The sequence below is a fragment of the Microplitis mediator genome, chromosome 5 (genome assembly GCF_029852145.1).
Source record: "Microplitis mediator isolate UGA2020A chromosome 5, iyMicMedi2.1, whole genome shotgun sequence".
In the NCBI taxonomy this organism is placed as follows: Eukaryota; Metazoa; Arthropoda; class Insecta; order Hymenoptera; family Braconidae; genus Microplitis; species Microplitis mediator.
The window spans coordinates 4,674,846-4,697,638 of record NC_079973.1 but is presented as its reverse complement, the minus strand read 5'-3'; the positions used below and the strand labels follow the sequence as shown (position 1 = coordinate 4,697,638).

Here is a 22,793-nt window from a genome sequence, read left to right as displayed (position 1 = left end):
CCGAGTTAATGGAGTTCGTCTGTAAGTCCTTTTGGAATTAGATTCACGATGTATTGGATTTTCAAATCAATTGGATGTCATTTATTTGATGCCGTAAGATGGACGGTGACGTAATATTGAGATTAAAATCAAAGTCACAAGAATTTGGTTTTCCCTCTTGTGTTTCTTCCCCTTCTCATCACAGAATAATTATTCTGCCGTAGGAAAACTCGGAAAAATTAAGGGTTGATTCAATGATATATATATTGAATTCTCAAGTAAAATGAATGCAATTTATATGATGCCGTAAGATGGACGGTGGCGTAATATTGAGATTAAGATCAAAGTCACAAGAATTTGGTTTTCCCTCTTGTGTTTCTTCCCCTTCCCATCACAGAATAATTATTCTGCCGTAGGAAAACTCGGAAAAATTAAGGGTTGATTCAATGATATATATATTGAATTCTCAAGTAAAATGAATGCAATTTATATGATGCCGTAAGATGGACGGTGGCGTAATATTGAGATTAATAACAAAGTCACAAGAGTTTGGTTTTCCCTCTTGTGTTTCTTTCCCTTCCCTTCTTACCCCAAATTTAATATCCACTCAAAATTTTTTGTAATTAATTTTCTGACAATTTTTTATGATTACAAATTATTTTTATTTTTTTTTCTTACAAATATATTTTCTTTAAAATGATTCAGTACTCGTTTAAGAACATGATCACATCACCAATTCATATACTTTCATCTTACATTAATATATTTTTGTCCGATGGAATATTTTCTTCTTCATATTAATAAACTAAACTAATTGTTTATTTATTTATTTGTTTAATAAAAAGTTTATTTTTCTAAGATAAATATATCCGTATTTACAATTTTTTAATTGATAACCCGAATAAATGCACTCTATCTCTTATTAATAATTAAATTTACATACAAATAGTTATTAATATTGTCGGTGCAAGAGGAGTGAAATTTCATTATCTTCGGATTTTAATATTTCATATATTTGTTCTTTTTTTTGTTAGATAATTTAAATGCGTTACGTAAAAATAGAAACTATTGTGTGCATTTGGTGTCGTGATTTACGAGTTAATTAAAAAAAATTAAAATTTTATTCGACGGCTGGAAGACAAAAAAAACATTTGATTTCTTGTCTTATAAAAATTACGTATTAATTTATAAAAAAGATTTAAAAAATTTTTGTTCGTATAAAAATTAATTTTAAAAATATTTTGTTCAACGCGTGATAATTTTTTTTGTTTTTTCCCGAAAAAATTACTTTGATAATTAAAAATTATTTCTAATCACAATGCGCGAGTGATAAATTTCACTTATTTTTCATCATTCTCATAGTTCGCCGGGTAACTCGGCCACAAAATAAACCAGCAATAAAAATAATACCAGTCATCGTTAATGCGACAATTATAAAATATTTTCTAGACGGTGATTGATTTACTGTTGAATAAAGTTCTTGGATTGAATTTGGCAGATGTAATTTGGCGGCATTTTTAAACATTTCTATTCTTGTTGATAACATTTTATGGCAATCTGGTTGCAATGATTTTTTACTATCAGTCATTACTGTTTGTAGACAACCAATATCTATATAAAATAATAATAATTAAATTAAATTTTTAAAAAGTTGGAAAATCAAAATATGCACAACTCATTTGCTCATTCAAAAAGTGATCAATGGTTCCATGATAACTGATCCCCGACAAGAAATCACACGATAATTGATCCCACCGACAACTGATCCCATTGAAAAATTCATAAAAGAATTAATTATTAATTCGCGTGCCAAATTCCAAAAGGGCGTATAAAAAAAAATCAGGATTTTTTAAAATCTCGAAAAACAGTCTTCGAAATTGTCCGGAGAAGGTTTATATGAAAAAAAATTTTGAAAAAGTCAACATTTTCAATGGTAGTAACTTAAATTTTTTATTATCTTGGATAGTCTAATGTAATTAAAATAATCATTAACTTTAATTTTTAATCAACTAGGAAATTCCCAAATAATTAATAATTATAAGCTAGAGACAATAAAGTTCAATGTTCGTTCTTATATTCAACGCCATGCGGAGCGTATGGTGGAGAGCTAGTATTTGAGACAGACGCCCTTTTGGCTTTGGAATTTTTTTTCATTTTTAGACTTAGAACATGTGTACAAAACGATTGGCACAAAAAAAAAATTATACGCCCTTTTGGCATTTGGCACGCGAATTAATTACTATGACATGAGTACTTAAAATTCACTGTTGTAAATATTAAAAGTTAAATTATGTAAATTAGTTGTTGATAAAAATCAATTGTTGATGGGATCAATTTGTAGTTGGATCACTGGTCGTGGTATAAAATTGTTGGGATCAGTTGACGGCACATCGTGATCAATAGATAAGGCTTCAAAACCAGGACGGCCACAAACCGGGACACCCGGGAATTATTAGGGAATTTAATGCAACTGGAAAATATCATGGAAATGTCAGAGAGTTTTTAAAAGTATCCGGGAATTTAATTGTGACAGAAAATTTAAAAATTTTTCAATAATTTACTAGTCAAAAAAATCAAGGGATATTAAAAAAATTTTAAATTTTAAAGGGATTTCACAATTGAGTTGTGGAAAATATGTAGACATAAAAATAAATATAAAAGACTTACGTCTGCCATTTCCTTGAGGAATATCACTACAATATTTAACAATATCAACACTACAAGCCTTCTGTAGCAAAGGGTCAATATGAATATCTGCTTTGGCTTCTTCAATGAGATTAGCAATCTCTACACGGCATTCCTCCTTCATCTCTGGATTATTATTATTAAACTCTAACTTCAAACACTCCTCGACTTTTCCCGGGTCATCATCATCAGCATGACAAATTGTTTCGATCTGACAAAAATAAAATAAATAGTGAATTCCTAAGCAAAGATTTAGGTGATAAATTACCAGGGAGTAGATTTGAAAAAAAAAAAATACCTCCTGAGCACAGAGTGTAGCAAGCAAAGGATTCAGATGATAATTAAGAGCTGCCTGACGAAGTATAACAGTCATTTGCTTCATACACTTATTATTCAATTTACCCTCTCTGAATTTAATTTTCAAACAATTAATGACTTTTCCCTCCAGCTCTTTGTCTATCGGCTGGTTATTCAATACCTCTTGGCAATGACTGACAATATCACGTGAGCAAGATGACTGCAGAGCAACATTGAATCTATAATCAGTATTCTGTTCGATCATACGCTTCAATACAACATTCTTGCATTTTTCATCAAAAGCCGGCTCGTCTTTCCACCTCTTAAGACACTCAAGCGCTTTAGATTTATCATTATCATCGAGACAGTATTGTTTCATCATTGATCGACATGTGTTGAGCAGTAAAAAGTCACTCGAGCTGTCCTGAAAGTCTTGTTGTCTCACTTTAAAAAGTTGCTTGTGACACAATTCCGATAATTTATTTTTTTTCGATGCCAAGCATTCCAATACCTATTGAAAAAAATATAAAAAAACAACATAATTTATTTATTTTAACGACCGTAATTATAATGTAGGGTAGGGAGGGGCAAAACGGGGTACCCCCAAAATTTTATAAAAAAATTTTGTTTTTTAAAAATTCCTAAATCACTTGTAAATATAATTGAGCATTGTTTTGATTTTTTTTTTGTTAAAACTTTTTCAAAAATTTAAAGCGGCAGTCGAAAAATATAAATGACTTTTCTTTTCATCCGATAGTTATGTAAAAATTTGTATATCTATAATTACTAAATTTTGCTAAATAAATATATACACAAATACATGAAGTGATCGAGTACTAGTTCCCTGATCGGGTACTGGGTCTTTTACTTTACTTTGAATATCATTAAAAAAAAATATTTAATGTATTTAAGTTTCCGAAAACTTACTATTTTCTTAAGTACTCGTTTCGCCCCTCCCTCACATATAATTTTTTTTTTTTTTTAATGCGGTTGGTCAAAAGCAATATGTAAGGACAAGATTTTCGCCTTAACTTCGAAATAAATGGTTCAAATGTTTAATATTACGGCGAAAATATTGGTCTTATAAAAAAACTTTTCAAACAAAAGTTGTAGGAAATTTTATTTTCTAAAGAAAATGTCTCTTATGATTTTTTTATACGACCAATGTTTCCACCGTAATTCCAAAATTGAGATTCATAATGAATTATTAAAATTTTAGTTAATTATGAAACTCGTAATTTTGAAATTACGGTGAAAATATTGGTCGTATAAAAAAATCATAAGAGACATTTTCTCTAGAAAACAAAATTTTCTACAACTTTTATTCGAAAAATTTTTTTATACCGCCAATATTTCCATTGTAATTCCAAAATTTGACACCATTAATTATTGATTGTTATTTTTAAATAAAAGCAAAAATCCTGGTCCTGTTAAATTCAACAATTAGTCTCGATAAAATACATATACATATGTAATTCTATCCATATTCTTGAGTTTAATACATACTGCTTTTGACCAACTTGGCATTAAAAAAAAATTTTATAAATCAACATAATTTCGTTTAAAATTTATACACCTTTAATTAAATATTTTAATAACATTTAACCGGGACAATAAATTACCTGAGCATTGCCAGGTTCAACTTGATTGCACAACTGCTGAATATCACCAGCACATGCTTTCTGTAAAGTAACATCCAGACGTATATTTTCTCTTTGTTGATATAGCTGTGCTCTCAGCTGTTGTCTGCAATCCTTCAATATTCTGTGCTGGCTCTCTTTGACGATATCATCATGTACAATAGTACTCAAACACTCGATAACTTTTGATTTAGTGGTGGCTTTTTGGCACCAGCGATCAACATGTGGCTTGCAGGCCTTCATAAATTTATAAGTAAAGTGATAATTTTGCAATGATATCAATTGGAAATGTTCAATAGCTGCCTTGCACTTGTACTCGAAATGATCCAAGTCATTTTTATGATCAATTAAACATTCCATCATGTCTCCTTCGTCTTTTCCATACTTGTATACATCCTCGCAGTATTTTTCCATAACTCGTTGACACGATGACATTATAACGGGATTTAATTCAACTCGTTCCGCTTGATCTTGCGTTAAATTACCGATAACTTGTTTGCATTTGTCACTCAACCTCTCAAAATTATCTTGAAGACACAGAACTTCTTCTCCACGTCCTGTTTTGTCGTAACAATAACTCGCTAATTCATTGAAACACGCCTGCTCTATTTCGGGCTGTAAGTCAACGCTGATGGCGCGTTGTCTCATTACACGCCTGATTTCCTCTAGACATTCTGGTCTTAAGCTTAAATTAGACATGTCATTTTTTTTCTGCACACTATTTGTGTTAATATTAAAATTATTGTTGTAATTGTAAGTATGCGCGTATCTGTAAAGACAGGGAAGTATCAGAGGACCTCGTTCAGGATCCATTTGGCTGCCGTCATCAGACCAGGCTGTCTTGGCGCTACACAACTGAACGGCATCCGCTTTGCATGCTTTGTAAAGCTGGGGATCAAGCTTATAATCTCTCGCAACAAAGTACTGAATCTGTATGAGCGCTGCCTCACAACCGGCCAGCATTCTATCGGTACCAAGTTTGTCCATAAGACAATAAATAACGCGGGCATTACCACCGGTGACATCACGGCAAGAAGAATCGACAACCGGTTGACAGGCTTCACGCAAAACCGGATCAACTCGCCAATCTTCACCAGCATCTGTTTCTTTAATCAGCGACTCGACGGCACGCTGACATTCAACTGATACTTGGGAACCTTTTTTACGTGTCTTGATGTGTTTCATTAAACAATGAATGGTAACACCGCCGTCTTTGAGACCATTGCAGTGATCTGATATATCTTTGGCGCAGCTGTCAACTATTTCGGGTGATAAACTGTAATCCTCCATCAACATCTTGCGGTGATCGAACATTTCTCGTTGACAATCAGGATCTATTTTACTTCCGTTTTTAAACGCCGATTCAAGACAGAGTAATATTTGGGCAAGACGGATTTCTTTGTCATCGGATACGTACTTACGACAATGATTATTTTTGATATCTTCTTTGCAAGCTTTAGCGAGACCTTTGCTTATTTTATAGTCCGATGATATCAATCTTTCGCGTCTTGTTAATTGATCGTGACACTGCTTGGTCATGGCGCGATCGAATTTGTACTGCATCAAACATTTGTAGACTTGACCACTGCCTGGACGTATGTTTGAACAGAATCTAATGTGGTCTTGTCTGCATGCCATGTACAGTTGTCTGTCTAATTTAATATTGTCGGCTTGGATTTCGGATACTTTTAGAATACGTTTTTTACATTTTGAATTTAGCTCTTCGATGTGGACCTGCAGGCAAGCGAGTATCTGCCCCTGGGATATTTCTCGATAAGGCTGGATCCTCCCACATTTAAATTTATCAATATCACGCTGACAGTCGTTTACCATCGGCGTTACGATACGAAAATCACTGAATGCGATCCACTCTAATCGCTGGATGTACTCAGAACACTGCTGGTCTTTTACGTTTTCACGTTTTTCTATCAGACATGCGAGATAACTTCCTGGTTCTTTATCCGCAGAACACTGCAGTTCATCAATCCCGTCACCACATGCTTTTCTAAGTAATCTCTGTATGTTTTCATTCTTCGTTAAATTAACGATGTGCTTCCAAATATCGTGCTGACATTTTTCGTCGATTGCTGCTACTTCATTTGGCTTAAAAGTAAAATTATAATTCAAATTATTTTATGTACAATAGGATATTGTGTGACGAGGGATGAAAAATTATTTCAGACCAGGGTGAAGTTGGCTGACATCACACGGAGTCGGAAATTGTCTTTCATCCTGAGTTACACACTAGATTTTTCATAATTACCAGCATTGGAACTTAAAGTTTCAGTGTCAGCAGCCAGTGAGAAACAAGTTTATTTAAGACCGGCTATTAGCGTAAGCGTAAATTGTCATTTGGAATTTATAATTAAGCAGAAACTATAAATACTATTTATTATTGACACTAATTTTTATAAAACTTAATCAGTCAGAACTGTCATTTACGTAAATAAAATTAATGGTCTGCAATTAGTACACAGAAAAAAGTATTTCTTGGCGCAAAAAATTTTTACTCGCCCCAAGAAAATTTTTGTCTTCAATTTATAATGCAAAATATTCCTTACTTCAAGAAATCCTTTTTTTCTGTGGATTAAACAAATGACAAGTATCAGAGTTTTGAACTGTCATTTGCGTAAATAAAATTAATGCTCTGAAATTATTATATTAAAAGGGGAAAGGGATCTGAGATAAAAAAAGAGCCTATTTTTGATACTCTGCGCAATTTTCATAAAAAAATCTTGAAAAATAAGTCAGTGGTAGTGGGGAGAGCCGAGTTACCTTAAAAAAATTCTCCATAGGCAGGATAACTCATGACTGCGTCATCTGAAATCAAAAAACTAAAAAGATTTCTTCAGTACATAAGTTTATCTTGGATTTGAACGAAAGATTTTTTTTTTTCAATGACTACTTATTTTTTAATTAAACAAAAGGAGTAATTTTTGGTAAAAATCAGAATTTTTTAATTGCGCCTTTACCAAAAATTCAAAAATGAAAATTTTGTTTATTCCTTCGTTCAAATCCAAGATAAACTTATGTACTAAAGAAATCTTTTTGGTTTTTTGATTTCAGATGAAGCAGTCATGAGTTATCCTGCCTACGGCATGGAGACTTTTTTTTAAGGTGACTCGGCTCTCCCCGCTACCACTGGCTTAATTTTCAATATTTTTTTATGAAAATTTAGCAGAATATTCTTGGAATGATGCTTAATATTGTCACAAATTTTGAGAATTTTAACAACGAAGGTACTCTGGAAAAAAAATCACAAAAATATATGATACTGAAGTTAGCAGACGTCTAATAAATTTTGGATTTTTATTTAGACGATACACTGGAAAAAAAAATATTTGAAAAAATTGCACCTCTAGTTTTTTAAATTTTCTATACATGCATATTTTTAGTTTTTGTTTTTTGTAATTAATTTGTCGAAAAAAAATCCGAAAATTACTAATTGTCTGCCAACTTCAGAATCATCAAAAATATCCTCTTTTTTTTGTATGTCCGACCCTTTCCCTCTTAATCAAATGACAAATATCAGAGTTTGAATTGCGAAAGCTTCAGTCAGCAGGCAGAAAATTTATTTTGTTCCCTCGGGACAAGTTTATTTCTGCCTCTGACTGGACATTCGAAATTTTCGCGTTTGTTAATAATTTCCTTTATTGGACTGAAGTTCGCTTCCTTCGACTGACTCTAGACACTAGACAAAGTTCAATGCTGGTCTCACGAAAAAATAATAAACTCACCTTAAATGTTTGTACACATTCCAACATGAACAAATCATCATTATTATTATCCATAGCACCGCATAATCGTTTAACATCTTCACGACACTTGGGATCTTCAATAAAATTATGAGGTTCTAGTTGTGCATTAACCGCTGATCGTTTTATTCTATTTGAACCGGTTGTTAAATTTCTATCATAAAAAATCCATTGTACTTGCGGCAAATTATCATTTGAATTTATTTTCTCAATTGTCACATCGTTATAACCAAGAACACAACAATGTGTTGAAAATAACACACTGATAAATAAACAGATGAATCTTATTCTAACTCGTGATATTATTGTTGAATATTCCATATCACGTTATTTTTATATATCTATCGTATACTTTATCAGAAATTTATTGTTTTACTTGTGAAATTCATCACCGCAAATTTAAAACATCTACTTTATATTACACGTCACTTATTTTATTTTTTTTGCTTAGTAACAAGTGGGAAAAAAATCTAGATCAAATAAATAATAATTATCGATTATTTATCTTTCATATAAAATTTAAATTAGAATTATCTTAAAATATATATGACAACTTACCTAAAAAAATATCAATTTTTTAAAAATTAATAATTAATAATTTTATTGGTAAATTGTAAAATTGGCAACGCAGACATTGACACCTTTGACTTAATTATTATTTTTAAAAATTCAAATTCAAAAATTTAATTATCAATTATTTTATTAATTTTATTTAATTGTCTTCTAAAATATTTAAATATATATAAATAATTTATTAAATACACTAATAAAAATGCAGGGTACTTTTTTTTTATAAATAAATCTAATGCACATGCATTGAAACCCAAGAGATTTGAATCCGTCTCGCGAGATGGCGCCAAATATTTGAATCGGGATTTGAAATGGCGGCGGGCGATCGCGAGGTGGCGCAATTTTTAGCAACAGCGACTGCCGACAAAATTAAATCTACTTACGGGCTTCATAAGCTCATTACGATGATGTTTGTTATATTTATTGAGTATTTAAAATGTAATTAAAACCTTCGAAGTATATCTTCATATAAATATTTTTTTTTTTTTTTTTTTAATATTCAAATAAACTTGAAATAAAATTTATTTATCTAGCTAATTGGTAATAACGCTGAGTATTTAAAGTTGAGGGTAACAGTAAAAGAGATATAAAAATAAATATCAAAAGAAATAAATTATCAATGGTAATTATCTTAAGCTATTGAAAATATATATTGATAAGTAAGTATACTATGTATGTATGTGTACATTTATTAAATATTCAAATTCAAATTAGTAATTAATTTTAGATAACGTAATGAAGAAATGAGGTCGAGGGGCATAAATAAGTACTGTAGGGATTTGTAACAATTTGTTAAAGACTCGTTTCATTCCATATATATATATATATATACTTATATATACTTGAAAGACCCGCTGGAAGGGTCGTAAAACCTTACGAATAAGGAATGTAAAGAGAAAGCCCGATGTAATCCCGCTTAAAGTTAAGGTGCACCACCGCATTTTATTTTTATATTTATAAATTTTAAAATAACCAGAGGATCGTTAAATTCTGCTCTATACCACAACTTACATAAATTTGTTTAGCTAAATAACGCAATATATATTTTTAATAACTTATCCGCATGCGTGTAAATTAATGGATAAGTGGGTAAAGTTATGACATCACAAGTGCATTTATGATTTAAAAAGTTCTAAGGGCATAAAGAGTAACAAATGATTGGGCAATATAACGAGGATATACCGTTATACCCTGTCGTAAAGTATTATATATATACATATATATATAGATATACTAAATTTACATATTAGACTTTCACCGCTCGTGGAAATGAGTACGCGGGTTCATGTCGACATTCGGTTCCAGGGTGTGTTTATTCATATATGCGCTTCATGATTCCCCACACATGTTATATACCTGTATATATATATATAATATATATGTCGTGATAATAATACAAAATACTTGAGTAAACATTTAATATTTTATTTATCAAGATAATCAAGTGCAGGTACAAGTCAAAAAAATTTAAGAAGTAATTAAACTAAAAGAAGAAAAAGAAAATTGAAATAAATTTAACGGATTTGATTTTGAAAATAAAAATAAAAATCCACCCGGTTAATGGGGTTCGCTGTAAAAATCCTTTGGTTGTTAGACGTGCTCTCGAGAACGTCAGGAGCGTGATATATATTTATATATATACATATATGTGTATTACATACATATATATGTGTGTGTGATTTGTTGGACTTGGACGACGACGACGGCAAGGGGTGTACCGGGGGGGTATGAAGTGCGGATGGTAAAAAGGCAATGCACTGTAAGGAGCTCACAACAACTCGACTCCCTTCCAAGGCCTCTCCCTATATATCGCCCCTCCTTTTATTCCATAGCGACGACTTTTTCCCCTCATTCTCTTAAGGTTATATTCCACTACGACCCATACAGACTAAACGCCGTCGTGCTCGACCTCTGTCTCAGACGTCATTGCGTTTCATATATATTTTTATGTTTGGCCGTACATATTTTTTTAATCTTTTATTTTGTCCTAGTGTCCATACTAGTCATCATCAAGTCCTGGCTGAGTTGAAATAACGACAACAAGACCTGGAAGAAGTTAAGGAGTAGACTATCATCATGGCTGTTATATTACGACAGCAGTCAGGTCACTCCAATAGGGCGTTCGCGCCAGCTAGTCAATGAGCATCACATTTTTTATCCGCGAGCAGACCAGCGACTTACTGCAGCAAGCGGTAAATCGAGAACGCCGTTGAAAGATTTCTCTTTTTTTTTTATTAAAAATTTTTTTAACTTATTTTCTACATACATTTCATCCTAATCTTTGACTTATTTGAATTAATTTATATCTATTATAGTTAAATAACTTTTTTCTTTAACGCTTTATTTTATCGTCGATATATTTCTTCATACAGACAAAGTATCCCTCGCTGTATGCTTATCACGTGCGTATGCACGGGGTCGTTGAACGAGTAGGGGGTACATACAACTCTGGATGTACAAGGAATATCATACATTCATATATATACGTACATATATATGCGTATACGTGTGTGCATGTAGAGAAGTAAGACGCGATTATAGTTTCTTATCGCGATACCAAGTTTAAACTACCTTACACCATATTCATATTTATATATATAATATTATTCTTTAGTATACTTTTATTTTATGTTTATTTCCAGGGTGTTTTGCTTTGTTATATCTTCGGTGTAATCTATATCTATAGTGTAAGTATCATATATATTATTAAAGTAATTTCATAATATTGTTATTGTCATTAATAAAAAAAATATATATATATATATATATATATATATATATATTAGGGTGAGCCAAAAAAACCAACCTATCGAATTTATGTCTTGAAAAGGACCTATATATCGAGAAAAAAATTCTTCCATTGGGCAAAATTTTTAGTTCAATTTTAAAAGGTGTCGGTAGCAATTTGAAATTTTCCATTTAAATAACATGCAAAAAAATTTTTTTTGATTAAAAATATTATAACTTTTGAACCGTGTGAGATAAAAATTCGGCTCTAGAATATTCTTGTATGGCATTAAATTTCTTTAAAAAAAGTCCTGGGAGTCGAATTTGTAAACTTGATATTTCGTATACTAACAGGCCATCAAAGTCTAGAGTAAACAGAATCATACAAATTTAAGGCTTTATTATTAAAAATATCAATGCTACGAGAAAATTTGTTCTACATGTAGTGCAATGAAATCACCAACAATATCCACGTTGTAACAAATAATATTTTGTTATCGATCACAATAAAAGAAAAGTATTTGGAAAATCCAAATAAAGCCTTAAATTTGTATGATTCTGTTTACTCTAGACTTTAATAGCCTGTTAGTATACGAAATATCAAGTTTACAAATTCGACTCTCAGGAATTTCTTTTAAGAAATTTAATGCCCTACAAGAATATTCTAGAGCCGAATTTTTGTCTCACATGGTTCAAAAGTTATAATATTTTTAATCAAAAAAAATTTTTTTGCATGTTATTTAAATGGGAAATTTCAAATGGCTACCGACACCTTTTAAAATTTTGCCCAATGGGAGAATTTTTTTCTCGATATATAGGTCTTTTTTAAGATGTAAATTCGATAGGTTGGTTTTTTTCTTTAGTTACCTTGAAAATGTCTTTCAAGAAAATTTTGATAAAGTTCGAGCTCAATATTAATATGAAGAGGCGACTTCGCCATTTTTGATTTCCCATTTAACATGGGAAAAAAATTTTCAACTTTGGAATTTTATCCCTCGGCAATGACTCATTTTAAAAATGAGATGAGGGTGTAAATTTGTAGGGAATTGAACGCTCTACAAAAAAGTCTCTTATCATTTTTTGATAAATCCATCTGTTAAAAAGTTATTGGAGCTTGAAGTGAAATTTATAATAAATTTCGAGATCTTTTCACTTTTCCAGTGAAACTATCAGACTTATCACAAAATGTCATGAGATCTTTTTTGTAGACAATTTCATTCTCTACAAATTACTTCCAATAAAGTTTTTTCAAACTCCCATTGTTTTCTAGTTATTTACATTTTAATTTTTACTCTTGAAATCGATCAACACTAATTTTTTCATATATTTATATACAATATTATTCTTTAGTATTCTTATATTTCATGTTTATTTCCAGGTTGATTGGCTCTGCTATATCTTCAGTGTAATCTATATCTATAGTGTATCATATATATTATTAAAATAGTTTCATAATATTGTTATTAATGTCACTAATAAAAATATATATATACGTATATGTATATGTATATTTATATTATAAAAGGATTTATGGATAACTGACGGCTCAGTACATTGAGGATAAAATTCCCCGAGTAAATTTACTCTTTGCAGAGTAAGAGGGAAAAATTAGTTATCATGTCCGTATGCTCTCATCGCCGTGGTAGTGCATTACATGTGGCGTTGCTGAAGATGTTTGAGGATGAAAGTAGGTAGGTAAGTAGGTATAAGCGGAAGTCGGCTTAACGGTTACGAGACAAGCCTCGCACTTGTTCAATAAGAGATGATACGACACAACCCGAGGTTTAAAACTTGCTCAAATAATAAATTTAAAGAGTAAAAGCTATAGACTTTTATATTACACGGTAACATATCTTTTATATTCTATTATTATTATTTTTTTTTTTTAAACGAACTTGTATATAAAATAAATGGTGGGATTATATATAGTTTTTATGACAGGGCCAGATAAGTCAATCAAGGAAAATCCTGTGGGAAAATGAAACAAACAAATTTAGTTGTTACCAGTTGGGGTGAGAATTTATTTAAGTCTGGCGATGGTGAGCGAGGTAGAGCTTTCGAGTTCTGACGGACACTACAGGGTTGGAGAACAATAGTGACGTTGTGAAGGCCGATGACCCTCTAGGAGTTGCCACTCCCACACCACCATTACGTCAGATACTTTATATATATATATATATATATATTTTTACAAAAGACTGTGTACGGTTGATGCACAGTGATGAGTAAAAGCCTACTTCGTTTAACTAGCACATCTTTTAATCCTAGCTCAAAAAATATTTTATCTCGTGCATCAGGTATTTAGATACTCATCTTAAAACTCAAGCCACTATTAATTATGTCTTGTATTTTTTTTTTATTTTTTTTTTAATGATCTGAAACTTTTAACTTTAGCTTTAACTTATTGCTTTTAAAATAAAGCTTAGAAAAAATTTAACTAAAAAATAATTGAGGCTTATAACAAATAACATATGCGGGATTATCGATCGTACCCCTATGTAGACATGGTTCATCGCCCCTGTATCTAATATATAGGGGTGATAAAATTCACAAAAAAAAGAAGCATGTTAACTACCCTTGTTCTTTTATCAATAAATTTTACAATATGCTATGCATTATATACACATCATGTCTCAAGATAATATAGATATAATATAAAGGAAACTGGGGGACGACGGACCTCAAAAATTTTATACGTCATATTTTCACGGGCTTATTTTAGATACACTGTAAAAAATTGGGAGGGAATTTCGAGTGATTACGGATTTTATTTAAATCCGAATTCACTCCGTCACTTGGAGTCCTGGAGTTTAAGAAAAAATCACTCTATGTATGGAGAGAATAAAGAATTTGTCTACACAGGAAGTGATTTCGGAGTGAAGTGGATGTTATTTAAATCTGCATTAACTCTAATTCGGCGTTTTAATATTAAAATGAACTTCCCTTAGGAGTGAACTTCACTCCGAGATCTACTCCGTATTCACTCTGCTAATTTTTTACAGTACAAAGACCATATATTTGCTCCAACATATTAATTTTTTTTGTCATATCCATCGATAGATTATCACTAATTTATTCAATACACGTAAAATTAAAGGATACAATTGTATTTTGAGGCTTGATCTGAGCACGATTTTATGATACTGAAGTTAGCCGACGTCTAATAATTTTTGGACTTTTTTTTAGACGGTAAATTATAAAAAAAAAAATATTTAAAAAAATTGCACCTATAGTTTTTTTAAATTTTCTACCTGTGCATATTTAAAATTTTTTTTTTCTTTAAATTTAATTGTTAAAAAAAAAAACCTAAAAATTTTTAATTGTCTGCTAACTTTAAGTTAAGGCTCGGAACATGACCATCATCCAAGGCTTGAACCAAGGCTCACCCAACGGTTCGACCCAGGCTCACGCCAGGTCTTGGCAGCATTGGCTGACGACTGGCCGAGGTCTGGTCCAATGGTTCCTTCCTACCAGGGTAATTATTATTACAAAAAAAAATTTTTCAATTTTTTTTTATCATTTTACGAAAGTGGTTCGTCATGCCCCGGAATTTTTATTTTTTAAATTATGGGAATTCCATAATGAATTTGTTCCCGAAAAATTAAAACAACTTTGACCCTGTGCTCAAAAGCAACAAAAATAATTAGCGGCTTAAATGGGCCGTCGTGCCCAGGTCTCCCCTATGTGTATATATAATATATTTATCATAGTATAAAAAGTATAAGGGCTGAGGAAATGAATAAGGGTATCTATTGTAGTATATATATGAATGAACAATCGGCTCATTGATTTAATATAAATTTAATGTATTGTCATTAGATTTATTTTGTGTACACAGTTTTAAAACTGTACTTATGACGAATCGACGTAGAAATATAAAAATAAGGGGACTAAAAAGCGGTCACACCATGACCGTATATGAACGCGGTTATGGGAATGGAATCATAAAAGCATCAGTGTACGGAGGCAGTGAGCAGTAAAGGGCAATCGTGTCCCCGTGATACGGCCTCCAGGGCGACGATCGTTATAATTTGGGGGGCCATCAATATATATGTGTACATAACATGCGTATATAGCTATAACAGCATCGAAGCAATGCAGCAGCAACCTGTTGCAACCCCCCCGGCTGCCGTGGGTTGTTCGTTGCCGAGTTACACAGCGGGAGGTAATTCTCTTTAGTAGTATGAGAAGAGAAGAAGCCGCCGAGAAAGAATCAACCTCACGCAACGTCAAATATTCCAATGTATAATAAAAAATGTATGAGAAAAGAGAAAAGAGGAAAAAAAGAAAATAAAAATAAAACGTGACACCCTCTTTAATGGCCAGAGCTGTCTCCGTTAGTCTGTACACATGTGTATGAGTGTGTTATTGCATCAGAGTACGTATATTGAAATTTAAAATAAAATATATAGATATAGATAAATATAATGGGATTATAAAATATAATACTATAAAATTTATTTAGGGAAGAAACTTGGCTTCGTCTCAGGTGCTTTTGAACCTGTTAAACCGTCTCTACTGGTATCCAGTATCCAGTCTCCAGTCTTCAGTCTCCAGGGACCCTCGAAAATCCAGTCGAAATCGAAATGGCCTCTCATACCTGTATTACAACCTTTTGTATACCTGAGTATACGCCTACGGTACTCATAGATTCGTTTTTAGTATGGGGTAGGCTTAAAACACTATCAAAGAACATATACATTTATAGTAAAGACATATATGTATGTACACTTATACTATACATTTATAAAAACCCATACAGCGGAATGAAAAGTGAGAGATTTAGACTGGAATCACGAACAAAGGGTGTATTCATACGCGTCAAAAGTCACCACACCGTGACGACGGCGCTCCACGTACTCTACACACATGCACTTGTAATTCAAATGAAATACACATTTACATTTACATTTATATTTACATTTACGCTTTTACTCACAAGTGTATTTATACGTAACTAAAAAAAATCACGGGGTTAAAAAAAAATCCATACGAATATCCTGCAGCTCATACTTGGATAATAAGTTTTTATTATTATTAATTACTCGGGCTGATAATTAATATATCACTGAAAATTATACGTTATATATGAGAGCTTTAATAATAACTAAGTAAATTAACAAGCAGCAAAGGTTGCCGTACTGATATAAATGAAAGACGAGTAGAACGCATGGAGTAACTAAGAGGGAATTCATTTAGTAGGTCAACGTAATTTCTTCCCTTGAAAAATGCGATTGCGTCATTCATGTTGTACATTTACACACACATATATTTATTCATAGATATGTGTATGCATGTAGGATGTCAAGTATGATGCAGACGATAACAAACTTTTGTTTGAATGTATGTGGATATAATAGACGAGTTACTAGTGCGTGCCTTGTATTTTCGTGGGTGTGCTTCATACATCGCATCTACATACATCACATATATATATATATATATATATATATATATATATATTTCATCTAGGAATGCGCGTAACTTTGAATACTTTATTCAAACGTGATGTAGTTTTTTTTAATAACTACATATATTTATATGTATATGTATGAGTTTTATTATTAAGGTTCATATCCACGTGGGTAAAATACTAGTATAATAGCCTTGATGCACTGTGTACTCTATTATGAAACCAGAAACATATATATGCCATGCATATATTAAATTTACATACCCTCCAAAATACACGTGTCTATATATGTCTTGAGTTATTATTATTATATATATATTTAAATAGGTTTATATGGTTAGTATATTTTTTAAAATAAAAAAAAGAGAAAGTAAACATAAATTATTTATTTTTAAGATATATATATTTATTTATATTTGAAGGTATGAACATGATATAAAAATTAATATTTTATTTGGCTGATAATAAAAATATAAAATGTATGTAATGCAATGTATAGTATACTTTAGTGGGTGGGTTTTGAGATTTAATGACTTTTAGCTTTTGTTGAGGGGAAAAATGACAGGATGTCAAAAAGTGAGTAACACTTAAACAGGTGCAATGCACAATGGAAAGATGAATCGGTCGCAGGTTCTCTAGTCGTGTATAATCCCTTGTATATAAATGTATACAAGTATAGAAAGCGAAGTAAAAAAAAAAAAATGTCTTACGGGTAAAAAAAGACGAGTATATATTTAAATGGTGATGAAAGGAAACGGAGTATCTTTCTCTCAATAGGACTATAGGATAGGGAAAAGTGTCCCCGTTAGCAGTAAAGGTATAAGTAGTAGAAGATAAAATAATCAATAGTGTACCACAATGTAGGAATACATTGATAGCTTTTACTTTACATACTTAAAATAATTTTAATATTACACACTGGGATATTACAGCTCTACAAATAAGTACTCAATATTTATTTAAACTTAAAATTTTTACAATTGTTCCTTTGTATGTAATATTTTTTTTTTTTCAGTGGGAGATAAAACAACTCGTCAGACTGAAAATAAAAAATAGTCAGTGAGGCGGTGAGATAGTTCAAGTTGTTTAGAATCATTAAAAAAAATATAAAAAAACAATAAAATAAAATGAAAAAAAAAAAAGAAAGCAGCGGTAAGAAGTGCGAGAAAGGGAAAGACAGAGGTGCCAGAGGAAAAGAGAAGGCAATTGGTAATGGTGGAATCCGGGAACCCAGAACCGTTCGAACGGTTGGCTGTGCCGCAGACGCAAGGTCATTGTCCTTGGGGGATCAACGACCCCTCACGAGGAGAGGGATGTGTCGACGCGGTGGTGCGCTATGTCGCGGTAATGGAAAACGTCGCGTACGCACACACAACAAACACCCGACGAGGATCTCTATATAAATTCATACATGTATATGGATAAATATACCCAAGTGTAAGTGATTACGTACACTTTGATCAAAACTACTGCATGTATTCTATAGACCGAGCAAAGTATAAGAGAAAAGTCTATCGCTAAGCCGACAGCCCTTTCTAGGGGTCTTGTACTTATACTCTACCAGAGGGATGTGTTCAAGTGTTGTCTGTGTATGAGGGTTGATATATGTATATATGTCCGTGCAATAGAGGTTAGGTTAGGATTTTAAAGTAGACTATATACCCATAGGCTTTTCTGTTGACGACAAGAGGTACGGAGGTAGAGGGATGTAAATAGCTCGCGTGACGCGAGGAGATGAAGAGACGGATGAAAAGGAACGACGAGAAAGAGAAGATGTCGTCCAAGCACAACTCATTCGCTGCTTCTGTGTCCCGCACGACCACTCTGCTGAAAAAAAATAATATTAGAGTCAACAACAAAAAACAACTCGAGGAAAATGAGGGAGAGACTTGAAATACAGTCGGAAAATTAGAAAAAAATCCCCGATTTCGGGGATGGATTTATTTTTTATTTAACTTTATTTTTTTTTTTTTTAATGAGCGTATAAATGCCACCTGTTGAAATGACTCTATTTTAGTGGGTCATCTGGAAAATTGTGCGGCGATTTATTAAGCGGCTGGAATGATATGTTGTCTTAATGGATGAAAAATAATGTTTTCTTTCTTTTCTTTTTTTTATCTTTATACAGAGTTATTGTTCTATTGCTATTGTATTATTATACACATTTGAGGTGGATATATAGCTCAAGAAAATTGCATGCCGGGAAATATGTTCCGGAGTACGTGGCACGTCGACACGGCGCTTTGCCCCACGATGAACGCGAGAGAGCCAGGGAGCAATGTCCCTCACAAGAGAGCCAACCCCCTTCCTAACGTTCAAGTATGGTATGCACGCCGTTATACGCGGCACTACAGCCGCCGGTCATATACGACCATGGGCTCTTTTTATCCTACCACCAAATCTCTCTTCTTTGTATGTACCAACTCTTTTTTAACCATTTTTATTTTTCTTTATATCTATATACGTTCTTATTTATTTTTAAATATTTATTTTATAACTTTTACTCCCATATCGTTTATTTATTATTTATACACATATATAAACATATATATATGCCGCGTTACAGTATAAATACATTTTCTCGCTTATCGATATACATCTCGAGATATCAAATTACACCACTCGACCCTTATTCACAAATCATTATGAAGAGTGGCTTCATTATGTATATAATATATAGTAAATGTATATATGTAATACTAAGACGAGATAAGTCGGTGACAAAATCTTTTCACGCTTACTTACATCTCTTAACATATTTATATTTAAATAATTTTATTATCATAAATCATAAAATTATTTCAAAACACGTGGTTCATTTTTTTGTTTTCACACATTGTGCGTTGACATCAATGACATGATCCGAGGGGCAACATGCCTGCAAATGTATATATATGCAAATTATACGCGTGGCAGTCGCACGAGTCCATTGCCATTTGCCATGTAATTTTTCAATTGTCCTCCATATGAAAAAAAAAAAAAAATATATAATAAGCGCTAATGAATGATAGATACACTGTAAAAAATTTCGGAGTGAATGCGGAGTGGATTACTTTGTATTTTAATTAATCCCCTTGGAATGAAATTCACTCCGAAGGGGAGTTTACTTCAAAATTAAAACGCATCCAAGTAAATGCGGATTTAAATAAAATTAAGATCACTCTGAAATCACTCCGCTGAAAAATAAACTCCAAATTTACTCCGTATGCAGAGTGTTTTTTTTTCAAATTCCGGAACTTCGAGTGACAGAGTGAATTCGGATTCAAATAAAATACGTGATCATTCCGAAGGGGAGTTTATTTAAATATTCAAACTCCGCATAGGAGTAAATTTGAATTTAAAGAAAATCTAGATCACCCTGAAATAACTTCGCTGAAAAAGAAACTCCAAATTTACTCCTTATGCAGAGTGATTTTTTTTGAAACTCCGGATTTCCGAGTAAATTCGGATTTAAATAAAATCCGTGATAACTCTGAAAGGGAGTTTATTCAAATATTAAAACCCCGCATCGGAGTAAATTCGAATTTAAAGAAAATTAAGATTACTCTGAAATTACTCCGCTGAAAAAGAAACTCCGAATTTACTCCGTATGCGGAGTGATTTTTTCTGAAACTCCGGAACTCCGAGTGAATTCGGATTTAAATAAAATCCGAATTCACTCCCGATTTTTTACAGTATAATAAAAAAACCATCTAAAGCTTTTATTATTGAACAAGTAGGTAAATATGAAAGTTAAATTTTAAAATTGCCCATAAAATCCTTATTACCTCTCGTTTCTTTACGATTTTTCGCGCTGACAACCTGTTTCTCATCCCCTCAAGCGACAGTTTACAGCTGATTAACGTTTAATTTATTGGAAAATTAATTTTCATGCAATCGCTAATAACAGTTCTAAAATTAACAGACCTGTTATCATCATTATATTATCAAATTAATTATATAAATACAATACACAATATAAATTTATATTGTGTGTATAATAATTAAATTTAAAAGGTCGCAATTAATAATACAATTGAGATTTTGTCAAGTGTCCTGGTTTTTAATAATAATATTTTGTACAAAGGATTTTTTTTTTTTGACATTTTTTTTTTTTACAGGCTCACTGTATATCTATACAAGTTTCAATGAAATGATTCATCAAGTTAGCCGGAGCATTCGTGCGAGACAGGATCCATCAGGAATGAAAAGAAAACAACAGAGTGAGTAAAAAAAAACAAGTTAATAAAAAAATAAATAACAACAAAAGAGTATTAAATAAAATAATAAAAAAGATTAAGTGAGAGAGCGAGAGGGAGGTAAAGAATGAGTTTGTTCTTTTTTAATCCTATATTTTCTCTACACTATTTTTATTTGTCTGTTGTATTGCTTCACTGAGTAGGCTAACCGTTACTCGGTGGAAGAACTTGTACGCCACCTACGAAAAAGTTAAGACAACAGAAACGCGAGATACGAGATACGAGATACGAGTAGAATAGTAGAGTTATATAGAGGCACAAGATGACGATGATCTGAGGAGTAGAACCTAAGAAGAACTCTGATGCTCCAAGTACTGAGTAGTAGATCCCTATTACTACACCACGTGTGTACACACATGTACACATACATCCACATAACAATGAATAAGAACGGGGGATCGTCAACTTGTGTACACATTCATATGTATGTATGTATGTATGTATGTATGTATACTAAACTTACATACATTTGTACTCAATATAATAACACATGTATAGAATTACTGTGTATTGTATGTTTATATAGAGATATAATACGTAAGCTTACAAGAGTGTATCGGCATGGTCGCGCAAGTGGGTTTCGAGTCGAATGAAAGGATCGTTGTGCCGTGCACTGGCACATAACGGGTAGCCTCATCCCGACGATCCCGACGCGGGCATAAATACAAACACCGAGAAGAGATTCTAAAGGAGTGTCGTATCTCAGAACAGAGCAAAGCAGAGTTGAGTTGAGATGAGATGAGCTGAGCTGAGCTGAGTAAAGTTAAGTGTAAGAGTATGTATTATATGGTAGATGTCAGAGCCAGCGGGATAGAGAGCGAGAAAAAAATTAGTGAGTGAGTTAAGTTAAGGAAGAGAACGTCGCGAGGAGACAAACAGAAAAAAAAAAGAGGACAGGCACACACGATGATGAAAGATACTATACAAGTCAAGAAGGCAACAAGGGCTCCGACATAAGGCTTTATGTACGTTCTCATTGGCCTGCGTTCTTTCTCAACCCTTTACGTGAGGAGACGGGTTACGTCACGTTGAAAAAGCTATTTGAGGTCAACACCCCGCTGAAACGCGACACGTGTAGTACTTCTTGACGGTCCCTTGCCCTGTCTCCAGCTTTCCCCACCTTCTCTGCCAGCACCACCTCCACCTACTCCCCTCATCGTCATCGTCATCCTACTTCTCAGACTCAAACTTATGTATTACGTCCTTTTCGTTTCTCTCACCCACCCTATATACTGCAAACTACACACTATACCGTCTATGTGTTTTTTTTATTCGATAGTGCGCAACGACAACCCTGGCCACAAGCTTACAGCGGCCATTGCTTCTCACATTTCCCCTACTCTATTTATTATTTAATCTACTGGTACTCTATCTATCACTCGTTAGGATATTTTCATTTGTCCAGCAATTTCGCTACCCTTTTTTTGCTCAGTTACAATGCATATTTATATATAATCATAAAAAAAGCTGACACAGATTTAGTCTTTTT

At 32.4% G+C, this 22,793-nt stretch overlaps 1 protein-coding gene and 1 long non-coding RNA gene across 3 annotated transcripts; one reads left to right on the top strand and one right to left on the bottom strand.

The window, feature by feature from the left end:
* Positions 1–620: 620 nt before the first annotated feature.
* Positions 621–9,041, bottom strand: LOC130667822 (Golgi apparatus protein 1). Its single transcript, XM_057469678.1, has 6 exons — positions 8,915–9,041; positions 8,339–8,826; positions 4,584–6,704; positions 2,963–3,472; positions 2,647–2,875; positions 621–1,590 (listed from the first exon to the last, which is right to left on the bottom strand). Exons 2-6 carry the CDS (start codon positions 8,675–8,677, stop codon positions 1,316–1,318), a joined length of 3,474 nt encoding a protein of 1,157 aa, XP_057325661.1. The 5' UTR covers positions 8,678–8,826; positions 8,915–9,041; the 3' UTR covers positions 621–1,315.
* Positions 9,042–15,295: 6,254 nt separating this feature from the next.
* On the top strand, positions 15,296–22,062 carry LOC130667977 (uncharacterized). 2 transcript variants are annotated; one of them, XR_008989936.1, is made up of 6 exons: positions 15,296–16,031; positions 16,119–16,293; positions 18,082–18,503; positions 21,167–21,268; positions 21,448–21,732; positions 21,831–22,062. It is a non-coding gene; the product is annotated as an uncharacterized LOC130667977 (long non-coding RNA). The 2 variants fall into 2 exon arrangements; XR_008989937.1 differs by lacking the exons at positions 15,296–16,031; positions 16,119–16,293; positions 18,082–18,503 and adding an exon at positions 19,181–19,478.
* Positions 22,063–22,793: the final 731 nt, after the last annotated feature.

Excerpts from the sequence above, each read along its gene's own strand:
- LOC130667822 (XM_057469678.1), bottom strand. The coding sequence starts at position 8,677 with ATGGAATATTCAACAATAATATCACGAGTTAGAATAAGATTCATCTGT. Across the intron at positions 2,876-2,962 it reads CTACACTCTGTGCTCAGGAG|ATCGAAACAATTTGTCATGC; the intron begins GTATTTTTTTTT and ends TATTTTTGTCAG. Across the intron at positions 1,591-2,646 it reads TCCTCAAGGAAATGGCAGAC|ATATTGGTTGTCTACAAACA; the intron begins GTAAGTCTTTTA and ends TATTTTATATAG.